Here is a 16,569-nt window from a genome sequence, read left to right on the forward strand (position 1 = left end):
TAGCTGCATTTGCCAAACGACAAATTGCACTCGACGCTCACGCAGATGCAATTAAAAGAAGAAGGCCTGCGAAGGCGGAGAAGACATTTTAATACGCTCCGCATGTTCCATGTCACAAGTCCACATAGCAGCCGAACACTGAAATCCTGAACATCAACACAACCATGCAACATCATTCTGTCACATTAATTCACCAACACCATCGCATTAATTGTGAAGATCATTATCAACAGCGTCATCAATCGACACTTGATTTGTTTCATTATCACAAATAAATGACAAAGCCATCAGTTGTGGCGAATACATCATCACCGTCACCATCATCATCACCATCATCATCACCGTCATCATCATCGTCACCATCATCATCATCGTCATCATCATCACCAACTTTAGTTTTTTCATTAACCCTCCTAGAGATACAACAAACATACACACACACACACACACACACACACACACACACACACACACACACACACACACACACATACAGCCATTCGTGCTTGTTAGTCATATAAACGTCATGGTGATGACGGCACATCATCATGACGTAAGTCATGCAAACACATCATACCAACCGAACAACATCATAATATAAGCATATGACGCCCTCTTCAAATACATAAAATAGTTGTTATATTTATTCTCCAAAATCACAATATTGTGACGAAAGTATATAGAGCCGACAATTCTTAAACAACATTCATTTAAACTGGCAATCATTGATTCAAATGTTTCTGTTGGTTTTCACAGTTAATTGTTACATTTGTTACATGTGACGAGTGGAATGTTGCAAACTCTGTTGCATGCCGTGAAACCTTCCCGTGTTTGTTACTTAGCTTGTTGCAGGGAATGAATGAGGGAGATAGGAGGCAGAAGAAAAATAAAAATAACGCTAATTAAATTTGCACTGAAGCACGCATGCATAAATAATATCTTGAAAACATTTCACTAATAAAAACTTTATCAAATTTAATCGCTAATTTAAAACGTTGTCATTTTATTAAATAAACTCCAAAATGTTTTTTGTTAGGAAATGTTTTCATGATTTTTGTTAAATTTTTCACTTTGAAACATTTTGTATTGAGACGCGCCTGTGAATGGTGAGCCGCCATCCAACACACAATGCACCTACGCTCGTACGTTGTATGTTTATTCTGCTCGTAATTGTGTCGGTGCGTGTGCGTGCGTGCGCGTGTGTGATTGTATCCGTGTATACTTATCTACGTACCTTTTTTGTGCTTATAATGTGTTAAGCACGTGTGTAAATGTAGATAAGTGAAATGGTTTCACTTTTGGTTTAGTTCTAACTCAAAATGAACATTATATAGGAAGTCCAAAATTGTTTTGTTATGAAAGCGTTATCTCAAATTTATTTGAAAAAGCCTAGAACAAACTTAATTACGTCAAAAATGTCACGTGATGAAAGGTCAAAGTCATCAAGCCGATGAAAGAGCAGGGTGACGGAGGTTTCCTCCACTCAGCATACCTCATTCTTCAACTCCTCCATGCTCCTCCTAAGAAGTCAGCGAAGACGGAAGGTTAATTTACACGATGTCGTGTGTGCGTGTGTATGTGTGTGTGTGTGTTCAGGTGTGTGTGTATGTGTGCGTGTGTGTGCCTGTGTGTGTGTGCTTCAAACTCCTACAACTACATGGTAATCCAGTTGCATACGCAGCAACGTTCAATGCTATTAATGAATTCAATCATTCATTCATTCATTCAATCATTCATTCATTCATTCAATCATTCATTCAATCATTCATTCATTCACTCTCTTTATTCTACAACTCAAAATTATAAACTCCAACATCTGCAGATTACAAAGTAAATAAATAAGTACGGTGAAATCACTTAGAGTCGGATGTGGCGTCAAACAAACAGACCGATTAGTTTCATCCAGACTGGCTGCTACCCTCTGACATGCTACTTCGTCGTACAGCCGTCTCCAATTGAAATTTATACAAATTCCTCTCACAGTAAAGAACAGTTACGTTTCTATATTTGATCATTGAAAGCTTGTGATAGATTTATGCAACATGTCCAGATAAAAATATTATTTATACCATAGATCAGAGATAATATCGTGTGGCTGGTGCACCGCATGTGCTTCTGGTTATATTAGGGCAGACACACACCACCACACTACACACATTAATAAATGAAAATAATAAACAGAAATTAATTTCAAACAGAAATTAATGAACAAACACACGCACATACAAACAAACACCTGGGTGTCCTACACCCCAGGTTCAAACATGATGGAATAATGTTTTGTAAGTATTTTATTGAACATAATATAAACAAAATAATATGAAACTGATAAAAAATACAATGTTTTTGTTTAGAATTAATTGTAATATATATATATATATATATATATATATATTTATATAAATATATATAAAACAATGTTATATAACTTTTCACAATAGTCTTACCTAAGTTAATTTTTTGAGGCAACTGTAAAATATTGATTAATTAGCAACAATGTTTTATAGTTTATTTGTCGTTTTAAGCATCAGTACAGGTTTCACAAACCAGACGGCTGTGATTTTGACAACATGGTATACCGCATGATGAACATCGGCTTTTGGTTTTCCGATCCGATGAGCGTGGGCAAATGCCACATCTCTTCTGTCCTGAAGATTCTGGTTGCTCTGCCTGAACTGCTATGGCAGGTTGAAAACCCATTGCTTTGAATGCCAGCTTCACTTGCTTCTGCATAACAAACGGATTTTCACTTCGTCGTTGAAGGTGTTCTTCTACCAGCTCTTCAGAAAGATTTTGTAAAAATAATCATCGTTTGTGCATCTTTTTTTCATTCCATTGTGGATTTTTTGCTATCCAAACAACACAACACAACACAAGCAACATCAATGACGTTAAAGAAGAGTGTCATTGGCCATCTGCTAATTTTTCGTTTGCAGCTGCACAGTCCAACTAGGTGATCGAGATTGTCTACTCCTGATTTTGTTTTGTTGTAATGATCAATAATGTCTGGTTTGTTGTTGTTGTCAACATCAACTGCAGCATCATGATGCATGCTCGAGAGCAGAATTACTGCTTTCCCTTTTCTAGGAACATAGCTGGTCAATGTTAATTGATTGTCAAAACAAAATATTGATGACAATTCTTCTCTTGATCAATTAGGAAGTAATTTTTTTGGTATATCTTGCTTATTTTTTCGCATTGTTCCAACAATGGTAGTTTTCACGGTCAAAAGATCTTCGGCGAGACTACATGAAGTGAAGTAATTATCCATGGTTATATTGATGCTATAACATTTATTATTATTATTTCACATTTATTATTATTATTTCATTATTGCAATACTAATTTTAGTTTAGATGATTTCAGGACTATTGGGGTGTAGGACGCCCCAGGTTGACAAAATATGCCGTAAGACACTTCAACGCTCACATACTCAAAACCAAATATTTGAATTAAGCCAGATTTTGCCATATTCTAGGTGAAGGAAGGTTATAAGATGTCACAAAGGTATATAATTTAATTTGTTCAAATATCTGAGATACAGAGTAATTTATACCCTCTGGGGTGTGATACATCCCAGGTTGATGACATAAGGTTAATCTTCATCAGCATTCGGACGTCGGACTCTTTCGTGCAAACACATCTTCCGAGGAGCTTCCCTCCCCTTAAATCAACCCTCAATAAAGTAATTGCTACATTCAAATCGACGACGACAACAACAACGACAACACAAATAAAACAACAATACAAATGCAACAACGTAGAAACTTCAACAACAACTCATTGATACGCACAATAACACACGAATCAATGCGAAACCTCACGCAACAACACACAGTAAGCAGCCTACACAAGACAACAACACACCAGTTAGCACATACAGTGGCACAAACAGCAAAGTGAAAACCACATTAGAAAACAACAACAGCATTGATGTCAACTCTGATATCAACAACCAAGAAGTGATGTCTTCGTACAACTCATAAACTACTACATAAAAAATATTCCAGCAAATTTTAATAAAACAAAACCATTAAAGAAAATTAAAAAACACACCCAAATATATAACAACATTTTAAACATAGCAACTTCTAAAAACAACATGAACTGAGAACAACAAAAACACTGAAAACAACAACAACAAAACAATAACACAAAAACAACACAACAACAACACAATAACAACACAACAGCAACACAACAACAACACAACAACAACACAACAACAGCACAACAACAGAACAACTATGATCACAAAAGCAGCAAGAGTAAGAAGACAATTTTGTAAGCGTACAAACAAAAAGATACTTCCTTATCTGGGCAGTAAATTTAAGCACGCCAACAACAAAACCACAAAAAGATACATCAACGAACAATATCAACAACAACAACAACTACTACTACAACAACAGTAAATTTCATTGTTTTTTGTTCCATTTAATTTTCCGTTTCTAAGAAATAAAAAAATGCATTCTCGTTTGAAGGCTGGAATTTGTATTTGTAGATGGTTTTTGCGGAATAATGTTGTTCCAAGTTTGCATAAGTAAGACGTTTTCGACATGCTTATTTTTTTTGCAATTATGTTCATCGCGCAATAAGTTTTCTTTTGTTAATTTTGTGTATGGAGCTGTTTTCGTACGTTTGAAGAGTTCTTCTGCTGTTAAAAAATCCTTCGACCGATCGTCCATGCTTGGAATCGATATATTTCATTCCGCGACACGTAGAACATGGCAGCGACGCATGGTTGCATACCCATGCTAACCGCAACAACCATTATGACGTAAACTTCCTGCATGTAAACACTTGCTGGCACGCATGCAGCAATGCACACACGCACGTGTGTGCATTAATGCATCTAGGCACACAGGCATCAGTGCAATCTCACACATATGAACAAACTTAATCAACAGTATCTAAAGTTCATTCAGACACACAAACCTGCACTTAAAAACGCTTCCACGAGATATTCCAACTCTCACGCACACACACACACGCACACACACACGTATAGAATATTTTTAAAATATCGCACAACAAATACATTTGTATTTAAGTACTATCATGCGCGCTCTAGTGCATTGGTGCATATGCAATGCATTGACACATGCAGCACTTGTACGTGCACACGCACATACAGGCACACGTACGCACATAATGCGAGTATTGTATCTTTTAAAAATACCTCTCCTGTCACATTGAATCAACCTATTAATCATTCAAATATCATACATTTTTATGGCACCTCCTTAACATATAAAAATGCAGCCATGAAAATTCACCTAACAAAGCGTCACATCACATCATCGCACCATTACAGCATCACATTATTACATCATCAAATCATTACAACAAGACATCATCACAACATCACATCATCACAACATCACATCCAAACAGTGCATCATGAACATAACAACACCAATCCGCAACTTAACAACGAATAATGTAGGAACATGCATACCATCACATCAATCTCACAACAACAACGAAGTAGGAACATCAACGTGACATGACAACAACAAGTTACCATAGCGTAATATCACATCATCACAAAGTCACAACAACATAGCAACACAACATAGCACCTTATTTTGAACGTTGTAGTTTCTTAATTTTAATTTGATCTACAATGTTTAAATGAATTAAAATTTCTAATTTTATTCAACTTTTTTACATTTCTGTTCTGTTAAGCAATTTATAGACTTGTCTGCTGATAATTCCTCGCATGTTTTCAGTGGCGGATCCAGGGGGCGTGAGAGCGTTAGTTGTGTTGAAAGAGTTCAAAGTTTCAACGTGAAAAGTAGTGTTTTGATGGGGAAATAAACATAAAAAGCCCATCGGCAAAAATGTTGACCCCCGTACAAATGTTGCCCCTCTCGTGAGTACAAAAAAATTTTCGAAACAAATTTTCAAAAATCTCCCCCACGGTTACCAATGTTTTGAGTGAGTCCCCTCCGACCGTCCAACTCCAGTCATCGCCTTTCATTTTCAATTTCCTTCCCTCGGTTATCAAGTTTTTGTTGACCCCAAATCGTCAACTTTTTCGAAAATCTCTCGTGACCGCTCCGTCAAATTTGACTATAACTGCCACAGCTTGTCTTGCTTGTTTCAATTTGTACGTTGTACGTATAAAAGTTCATCTAGTACAATTTTGTGAGTCGATAAATTATTTAAAAAAAAGACATTCAATATTAAACACATATAAACATATAAAAATATATATATATATACATAAATGAACGAACGAACTACTGAATGAATGAATGAATGAATGAATGAATGAATGAATGAAAGAATGAAAGAATGAATGAATGAATGAATGAATGAATGAATGAATGAATGAATGAATGAATGAATGAATGAATGAATGAATGAATGAATGAATGAATGAATGAATGAATGAATGAATGAATGAATGAATGAATGAATGAATGAATGAATGAATGAATGAATGAATGAATGAATGAATGAATGAATGAATGAATGAATGAATGAATGAATGAATGAATGAATGAATGAATGAATGAATGAATGAATGAATAAATGAATGAATGAATGGACATTAAAATGTTTTGAGAGTTATGAAGCAGCGTCATTGAAGGGATCTGCTGATTAGCATGAGTTATATGGCACTACAAACCGTTCAACATACATCATCAACAATACTTCTATGTCTGTCTTGTTATTGTATGCTCTTTGTATAGAGTGTTGGTGTGTTGTGTTCGCGAAATGTGGGCTGTGTGTTTGTGTTTGGTGTGTTTGTGTTGTTTTTTGTACGTACATCTATACTTTACTTTTTAATAGATATTTTATATTCTTCATCTTCACTTTCTTTTTCTTCTGCAGTTTCACGGCGTTTCAGCTCTGATAGGCTATCTTTACGCATTTGGTCTTTGTTGTGAATCATTTCAAAAGCGAGGGCGATTAGATGTTGAAAATGTTTATTTTCATAACGTATGGCCTAAGGTTTACTATATTTTCAATTTTAAAAATTGAGTGTATATTTTCAAAATTTGATATATTTTTCTGTTTTTGTTAAATGTATGACATTCTGGTAATGTGTGTTGGATTGATAGTCTTGTCTTGCATTTCTCACAAAGTAAAGGAGGCCTTCTTTTGTTTAATATCCATGAATGGGTTACTTTAGAAGGACCGACTTTTATTCTACTTATCATGTTTAAGTTATTTCTAATTAGTTCATTGAGTTTGATATTTTTGGATTTATTAAATTTGCGCATAGCTACTTTGAGAAAATTCGTCATCTTGTTCCATGTTGCCATTTTTCATATATAAAGTCGTTTATATTCACTCTCATGTCGTGATGTGGTGTTGGAAGGGTTGATGGAGGATCCAAGTGAGCTTGTGATGCCATTTGATCAACTTTTTCGTTACCTTCAATCCCAATGTAGCTAAAGATCCAGATTAAGGATAGATTGTTTTTGTTATTTAGTATGTCGTGAATTTTGTACTGCATCTGAGCGATCAATTGTTGTCAAGGGTTGTACCGTTTCAATGCTAGAATAGTTGACAAAAATGCTGGAAAAATTTTTACAGTTTTTCCTGTTGAATTATATATGAAGAAAATGCCATGTTCATAGCTCTTATTTTTGCTCTGAAAATTGAGGTGTAGCTTGGAAGATGTTAAGTACGACTTTTGGTACATTGACTGGAAAGCTCACTGCAAACCTGTCTTAGCGGTTATAACAATAAGTATATATATATATATATATATATATATATTATTAGAAAATTTTTATAGCGCCCTTCAATGCAACTCAAAGGCGCTGCTTTCGTCTGGTGAAATCATGGGGAAAAAAGATACGTCTTCAAATCTTTGCGAAACTTCTGAATAGTTGAACCAAGTTGACGGAGGCTGTATGGTAGCGAGTTCCAAATATGTGAACCAGCAACGGCAAAATTCCTGTTGGCCACCTTCAAATTTGTTTAAAAACAAATAACATATCATCTGAGCGTAATTGCAAGTGATGAATAGTTTTCGGTTTGTATAAACACCTTTCAGACAAGTAGCTTGGGCTTAAGCTATTTAAACATTTGAAAACCATAACGGCAAGCTTGAAGATGATTCTTTTTTCAACTGTGAGCCAATGGAGATCTCGTAGAGTATTACTGACATGGTCGTATTTTAACCCACCGGAAATGATCTTAGCAGCACGATGTTGAATTGACTGAAGACGATTAATCAATTGATTTGAAACTCCGTAAAAATGCTGTTGCAGTAATCCAATTTTGAATGAATGAATGCGTGTACCAAACATTTCAAGGTGTCGTTATTAACTGATTTTTTACTTGTCTGAGTTTGCGAAGTTGATAGCAACGATCTTTAACCAATGACTTTGTATGTTGATCCATTGACATTGCAGTATCAAATACAACGCCCAGATTTTTAACAGAAGTGCAGAACTCAACATCAGAGCCACCGATGTTGATGGGGTTAATATTAATCTTTTTTAATTGCTGCCAAGTACCGATAGGCAGAATTTGTGTTTTGTTTTCGTTTAGTTTTAGTTTATTATCTACCATCCATTCACTTAATTCATTAAAACAACGTAAAAAAATCTATCAACCATCGCATCAAAACCCGGGTCTGTGTTACCGCAACTAATTATTTGCAAATCGTCCGAAAAGGCAATATATATATATATATATATGTTGGTAATAGACCATAATTTTTACAATATTCTATAAATTCTACCGAATGTTTGGCGTTAATATGTTTGTAGTTCGTTTTTTCGAACTTATGCCAGAAAAAATTTATAAATGCATATATGCAATCATCAAAACTAATCGAAAAAACGAACTACAAACATATTAACGCCAAACATTCAGTAGAATTTATAGAATATTGTAAAAATATATATATATATATATCTATATATGTATGTATATATATATATGTATATATATATATATATATATTCTTAATATATAAAATCTTAATATATAAAAGGTTCTTAAACCTTTTAACAACGAGATGTTGTTCTTACCTATTGGTCGCGACACCTCAATTTGAGTTTCTTGGTTACAATAATTGAGTTGTGTTATCTTAAACCTTATTCGGCAGGCTACTGACGAGTCTCGTGAGAGACGAAACGTACGTCTGGCCAATGGCGGGTAATGGTTTACCAATAATATATATATATATATATATATATATATATATATATATATATAACGATGTCTAAACAACTACATTAAATATTACATTGAAAACATTTCATAAATCAAAATGCACAAATAGGAATTCTTATGTAAAACCATGTTGGATTGGAAGGTCTGAACCTCTTGGAGCAGTTGTGGTGGATCTGGACTCTGAAAGCCTTAAGACAACCATGTAGAGACACTTGATTTTCCAAAAAATGCAAGTTTTCCGTCCAGTTTTTCAAAAAATTTTTGCAACAAGTAAATTTATTTCAAGAAAAGTTGCAGCAGTGTGTTAAAGTGGAATTTTCAAAAACAGTTTATTGAAAACTAACTTACCGTCTTGGTTGGCGGATGGAATGACATTATCATGTATCCCGCAGGTGCAAGTACTGGCTGTGAAATTGTTTAAAATGTTGGTGGAAAATGTTGCTGATCCATCATTGTTTGAATATTTTTCAATTTATATCATGAGAGCGTTTTTTGTGGTGGTCCCAAGGATTTGTTGTGAAGGCCCTGAATTTGGCCAAAGTAACCAGCATTGGTCATCACTGATGTAGGCAAATATGAGCGGACACACGGATGCATTCGGAAGCACCTCGAATCATCATCAAACACAACTTTCCATAAATATTTAAAATTATTTCTTTTGCTCGTCGCTGACAAACTGCTCATTTCCTTTATCATCATCATCGTCGTCGTCGTCACCATCATTATAATCATCATCATCATTATCATCATCATTATCATCATCCAGTTAATAATCGTCATTAAACATCATCTTTACTGCCATCTAAAACCCCGAAAAACATATCGAAAAAGTTTACAATGAATGTTTTTTTATCTTTGCTATCCTTATCATCATTATGGTTGTCATCATTAAAATGATAATTATCGTACATTACAGTCGTCGTAAACATCTTAGTAAATATTATCGCCAACGTGAAAAGCCTTGCGTAAACATCATCATCGTCGTCGTCATCATCACAATCATTATCCCAACAATCATCACAATCATGGCAGAATCTTTTCATCATATTCTCATCATTATCCCTCACATCATCTTCTTCCTAAATATTGCCATCCTGTCGTCCTTACGTTCATATCTGACTATTATGATGATTTGTACTCATCATCATCACCGCTATTTTCATCATCATCATTGTTTTCATCATCACCATCAGTTTCATCATCATCACCATCAGCCACTATTATTATCATCATTCATGTCGTCACCAATGTTATCGTTTTTGTTACCGAAACCCTGTAGGGTGATTCTCGCCAACCTCGTGCAATGCTCGTGAGGAGTTGATTCATATTTATTTATTTATATGCCATTTATTGATTTATTTACGTTGTCTGTTTTTTGTTGATACCTTTGATGAAAACTAAAGAAACGTTTGTAAAAAATGTATAATGAGATGATGATGTGAGAGGATGAGATGATGATGTGAGATGAGATGAGGATATGGCAGTGGTATGACATGAAAAATAGTAATAAAAATGGAAGGGCTTGATGTTGAGAGGATGCGATGAAATGTGATTATAAGACATGTTATGATGATGATGAAGATGAAATGATATGAGATTAGATGAGTGAGGTTGAAAGAATGTACGTTATGTTAGCCAGAACTTATCTAGCCAATAAAATCCGTCCAATTGTTTTATAATGGGACACTAATGTTTGCCAGACTAAACCGATCTTATAACGTCATGCCACTTCCGCTTTAAAAATGTTTTGTATCATTGTGCAGCTTTCATTGTTCAACAGTATCATTGTGCAACTGTATCATTGTTCAACTGTATCATTGTGTTACTGTATCATTGTGCTATTGTATCATTGTGCAACTGTATCATTTTGCTATTGTATCTTTCTGCTACTGTATCATTGTGCAATTGCATCATTGTACTACTGCATCATTGTGCTACTATATTCATGTGCACTGTATGATTATGCTACTGTATCATTGTGCACCTGCATCATTGTGCTACTGTATCATTGTGCAATTGTATTATTGTGCTACTGTATCATTGCGCAATTGTTTTATTGTGCTACTGTATCATTGTGCTATTGTATCATTCTGCTACTGTATCATTGTGCAATTGTTTTATTGTATTTTAATTTATAATAACATATATATCATTGCATTGCATTGACTAATATTACCCTGTCAAGTAAGATGTATTTGTTCTGTACTTGTATGATTGTGGGTTTGTTGTTGCTGTTTTTGTTTTTGCTGTTGTTGTTGTTGCTGTTGTTGTTGTTGTCGTTGTTGTTGCTGCTGCTGTTGTTGTTGTTGTTGGATGTGTGTGTTCTGTTTTTAGAGAAGAACGCTTATTAATTGAGATAGTTTTGAGTATATCTGGCTGGCGCCGTGTTGCTCCTCCCTTGTTCTCTCCATCGTTCTGCTTTCCTCCAATCAGTCCGTTGCTACTCGTTTCATGTTCTCACTGTGAGTGAGGCTGGCTCGTAACGTTCTCGTTCATTGCTTAGGTTGGAAGTTAATCACCAAACTTAAAACATAAATAATAAGTAGAAAGATGAGTGAGTAAGTGAATGAGTGAGTGAGTGAGTAAATGAATGAATGAAAGAATGAATGGATGAATGGATGGATGGATGAATGAACGAATGAACGAATGAACAAACGAACGAACGAACGAACGAATGAATGAAGAAGCCAGCAGGCCACCAAATTAATGAACTTTTTAATATTTCATCACCTCCAAACATGATCAATAAATCTCGAGCGACTCCGTGGAAAGAGCAGCAAATTTTATTCAATTAGAGTCACAATACTCAAATAAAAAAAAAAATTAAATGTTGATGGCCATTAAAAATACGATTGTAATGACAACGACCACATCAACAACAACATCAACATTCACAAACGACAACATCAACAACAACAACATCAACAAACAAACATGAGCATTAAGAAAGGAGATGACATAACTCATTATGATAATGATGATTAGGAAGATGGAAGCTTCGATAAGTCACGTAAAAATTAAACATGAAGATGATGACGTTGCCTTTTATGGTAATGAGGAATGATGATGATGATGCAATGATAATGATAATGATTCTGATAATGATGATGATGATGATAATGAGAGCAATATTTGTGATAATTTTAATAATGATAGTAATTAATATTTGTGATGAATATTTAGGTTATGACGATGGCGATGTTCTTCCAGTTACTAAGGTTATTAACTAGTAGTTCCGGTTCGGATATTGATTACCCTCTACCATTTATTGAGAGAGGTATGAAAATCGTCACGTTGGTCAGTTTGGCGGTTCTTAACGACAAACATAGCGTCATCTCGTATATATTTTAATTTAGTGGTCATTATTATCAAAATAATCACCACCCATCATCATCTTCATCATTGTCATCATCTTGTTCATCTACATCATTTTCAAAATCGTCTTCATCTTCATCATCGTCGTCATCTTCATCATCGTCCACATCCTGATCATCTTCATCATCTTCATCATATTCTTCTTCATCTTATCAGATATATTAATTGAACATTGTTGTTTGTTGTTGTAACCGGTTTATCGTTCGCTCTATTAAAAGTTATAATTTTCAAACTATTTAGGGTAAATACTTCGTCAAATATTAAAAAAAAATTTAATTTTATAAAATAATTTAATTTTATAAAATAATTTTTGAAAAAATTTCTGTTAATTTGCCCGCTTGGATAATTTGCGTAAAAACATGACTGAGAAAACTGTACTAATAGCAAATGAGTTATTGTACTATTTGTTTAGCAATGTGAAGTTTTTGGATAACCCAAACTTTGTGGCAGCTGCCTTCGAGTTTTACACTGCTGAGGAGATAAACGTTGCTAAAAACCAATTATTGGCAGATATGGAAAGTTTAAAGTCTGAAAACTTTAAATTTTCTCAACGTAGTAGCACGAGAAAAGAGAAAACGGCAGACAAATTAGCGGAATTGGTGGCATATGTTCGGCAAATTGTGGCAAAACTTCCCTGCTACGTAAGTTGTGACATGAATAGAGTTCCGAAGATCTCTCTAGTAAATGTTGAAGCTATATTTAAGAAAATGGCTGAAATTGAACAGCTGGTTTCTGATTTTACTTCGAAGTTTATTGAAAACTCAAACTACGTCCAATCAATTGCTAACAAACTGGAGCATGTACACAAATTCATTGGTCAGCCTATAACAGATCAGAGGCCCACTTTTAACAGCAACGTAAACAATAGTACAAGAGTGTATAAGTATGATACCTTCAACTCAAGTAATATGCAGCCATTCACTGTAGCATCTGGAAATAAAAAGCGTCTACTTACAGAAGTTATCACCAGTAATACATCGCATTCAAATTTAACTGTATTCAATAATAATAAAATGAATGATCGGGATAAACACGAAACTGGTTCTAAAATAATCGGACGTTCCAATAAAGAAAATATAAAAATAAGGGCTAATAAAGTTCTTGTAAATAAATCTTTCTTCTACGTTAGTAACCTTGATAACAGTTGTACTGCCGACGACATTATGGACCATTTACGTACAAATAACATCAACGTCATATCGTGTTTTGATATCAAGCGACCTGAAACTCAGCAAGAATCCTCTGCGACAACAAAATCTTTCTATAAATCTTTCAGAGTGGGAATAGATAGCCGAGATACCTGCAAAATCATTGACCCTGACATCTGGCCATCGAACGTTCTAGTACGTGAGTGGTTCTTCAAAAAATCAACAAATGAAGGCATTCAGTTCACAAGCAATAAAAAAACACTCAATGAAAACCTTCGGACAACATTCGACAAAAATACGACACAAAATGGATGATTCCCAGAAATGTACCAGCAGCTCTACGGAATGGTTAACTAAAGACTTGCAAATTAATAATTATAATCATTATCAAACTGTTGAACATTTTTGCTTAGATTTTCTTGAAAATTTTAAAATAAAATCTAATTATTTGTCACTACTACATATAAATGCACGTAGCTTATACGGTAAAATGACTACATTAGATATTTTGATTAATCAGTTTAATTCATTTTTCAATGTGATAGTCATAACTGAAACATGGCTGAACGAATTAGCTGTGCTTGAATTGATTCAGAAAGTCTTCAAGACTTTAAACAACAGAAATCTTACTTAGGTATTTTCATAGATCTGTCAAAAGCGTTTGATGTCATAAACCACGAATTACTCTTGAAGAAATTATATATGAATGGAATAAGAGGTGTAGCCTACTCGTGGTGTGAAAGCTATCTTAGGGATAGAAAGCAATATGTTGCATTAGAAGGATTTAAATCAGAATGTCTAAACATCAACGGTGGAGTTCCGCAGGGCTCTATTCTCGGACCTCTTTTGTTTGTCTTGTTCATTAATGACATTGTCAACGTGACTGATTCGGCAAATATTTTACTATATGCGGACGATACTAACATATTTTTTACTTCAAGGGATTTTAAACTGGAAAGTGTTCGCATAAACCAAGAATTGCAAAAATTCGTAGATTGGTTTATTCTCAATAAATTAGTTGTTAATTTTACAAAATGTTCATATGTGTTATTCGGCCCCAGAATAATTACTAACACAATAGGCAACCTTGATATAAGAATTAACAGTCTGGCATTACCTAGATCATACTCTACAAAATTTTTAGGTGTGTTAATAAATGATGATCTTTCATGGGAACCACATATAAAATCAATTTCAACTAAGATCAATAAAATACTAGGTATATTATATAAAATCAAATCAAAAATAAACTATGACATAATGATTGAACTTTACTATACCCTAATATATCCACATTTAATTTATTGTAATTTTTTATGGGGCGAAAGTCCAGAAAGCCATTTAAATTATATTCAAAAATGTCAAAATCGGTTTATAAGACTAATATTTACTCTTCCACCGCGTACTCATATAACCAATGTTTACTATTCGACACTCAACATTTTACCCATTAAAGAATTGCACATTTATTTCACATCAATTTTTGTATTTAAATTTTTATGTCAACAGTTGCCTAATTATTTTGCCAATTTTTTCACTTTTAGCAATGACATTCAAAGAAAATTTACTAGACACACTTCCCTTTTCTATTCTCATACTGTGAGATTAAAAGCTTTTCACTCAAGCATCAAACTGTATTGCCACATGAAATTAAAACAATCAACTCATTACACTTATTTAAAAACAAGCTAAAAACTTTTTTAGTTAAAAAAAACACTTATTTTAAATAGTTTTACACTATTTTACAACTTATTTAATTTTGATGTTCTTAGTAAGCGAATTTTTCAGTCTCAGTTGTGACTATACTGTCACCTTTAGGTACTATATGAAACATGACAGTATTCATAGAATGATGTACGTGTGAGCATGTGTTTGTGTATATGTATTTATTTGACATTTCTGTTACATTTATAGTAAGCATTTGTGTGTATGTATTTATTGACATTTCTATTACATTTCTAGTAAGCATTTGTGTGTATGTGTTTATTTGACATTTCTGTTACATTTACAGTTGGAATTCTTAGTTAAGGGTGGCCTATCCACAAGTTTATCTTTTTTTGGTTATCCTTTAAATAAATAAATAAACCCAAACGCCCCGGTTTACGATTGTCTTCTTGTTCTCACTTCTTCTTAACTCGTGTTAAACACTCTTTTGCTAAATCTGCATTTGCTTTTTTTGGTCCTTTTCTCTGGAACACTCTACCTCCTTCTCTAACTACTTCTCTATCACTTGCGAAGTTCAGAGCGGATATCAAGACCCATCTGTTTCTAAAATTTATTGAGGAGCGCTGTTTAATATCTCTGAAACAGAGCTTTATAAACTAATTGATTGATTGGTTGGTTGATATTCATCATCGTCATCAATAGTGTTATCATCTTCACCATCGTTCTCATCTCGATCGTCATCATCTTCATCATCATTAGTGTTGACCTAGATCATCGTCACCATCATCATCATCGTCATCATCTTCATCATCATTAGCGTTGACTTAATTAACCTCGCATGCATCATTATTGTTGGACGTTATTTTCATTTCCCCCCTGAAATTTGTTCACAACTTTTCACGATAATGATAATTAAGACATGATGATGATGATGACGATGATGATGACGACGACGATGATGATGAAACGATGATGACCATTTAAATACTTTTCCATCTTTAATATCGCTACTAAAACTCGCGTCGTTGTTAAACATTACCACTTTTATTGCTGACGTCATCTTAAATGTTTGAATCGCAGTCGTCATCATGCTTCAACTCTCATCTTCATAGAGTCACCGTTATTTTTTTCATTATATTTCCAACATTATCATGATCATCATCATAACTCACCATCTTCCCGATGATAATGATGATGATCCTCCCAAACCATCATCATCGTCATCATCCGG

At 34.1% G+C, this 16,569-nt stretch overlaps 3 protein-coding genes across 3 annotated transcripts; all 3 read left to right on the forward strand.

The window, feature by feature from the left end:
- Positions 1-1,128: 1,128 nt before the first annotated feature.
- HELRODRAFT_175730 (hypothetical protein) lies at positions 1,129-5,797 on the forward strand (the record flags this gene model as incomplete). The annotated part of the gene is made up of 6 exons (XM_009023137.1): positions 1,129-1,149; positions 1,433-1,527; positions 3,839-3,962; positions 4,194-4,268; positions 5,398-5,490; positions 5,702-5,797. 6 exons carry the CDS (start codon positions 1,129-1,131, stop codon positions 5,795-5,797), a joined length of 504 nt encoding a protein of 167 aa, XP_009021385.1.
- A 933-nt stretch (positions 5,798-6,730) lies between these two features.
- HELRODRAFT_137097 (hypothetical protein) lies at positions 6,731-11,216 on the forward strand (the record flags this gene model as incomplete). Its single annotated transcript, XM_009023138.1, has 2 exons — positions 6,731-6,777; positions 10,931-11,216. Coding segments are annotated over 2 exons (333 nt in total), but the record flags the coding sequence as incomplete, so codon positions are not given.
- A 1,668-nt stretch (positions 11,217-12,884) lies between these two features.
- Positions 12,885-13,988, forward strand: HELRODRAFT_175731 (hypothetical protein; the record flags this gene model as incomplete). Its single annotated transcript, XM_009023139.1, has 1 exon — positions 12,885-13,988. One exon carries the CDS (start codon positions 12,885-12,887, stop codon positions 13,986-13,988), a length of 1,104 nt encoding a protein of 367 aa, XP_009021387.1.
- Between the last annotated feature and the right edge of the window lie 2,581 nt (positions 13,989-16,569).

The sequence above is a fragment of the Helobdella robusta genome (assembly GCF_000326865.2).
Source record: "Helobdella robusta unplaced genomic scaffold HELROscaffold_35, whole genome shotgun sequence".
NCBI classification, from domain to species: domain Eukaryota; kingdom Metazoa; phylum Annelida; class Clitellata; order Rhynchobdellida; family Glossiphoniidae; genus Helobdella; species Helobdella robusta.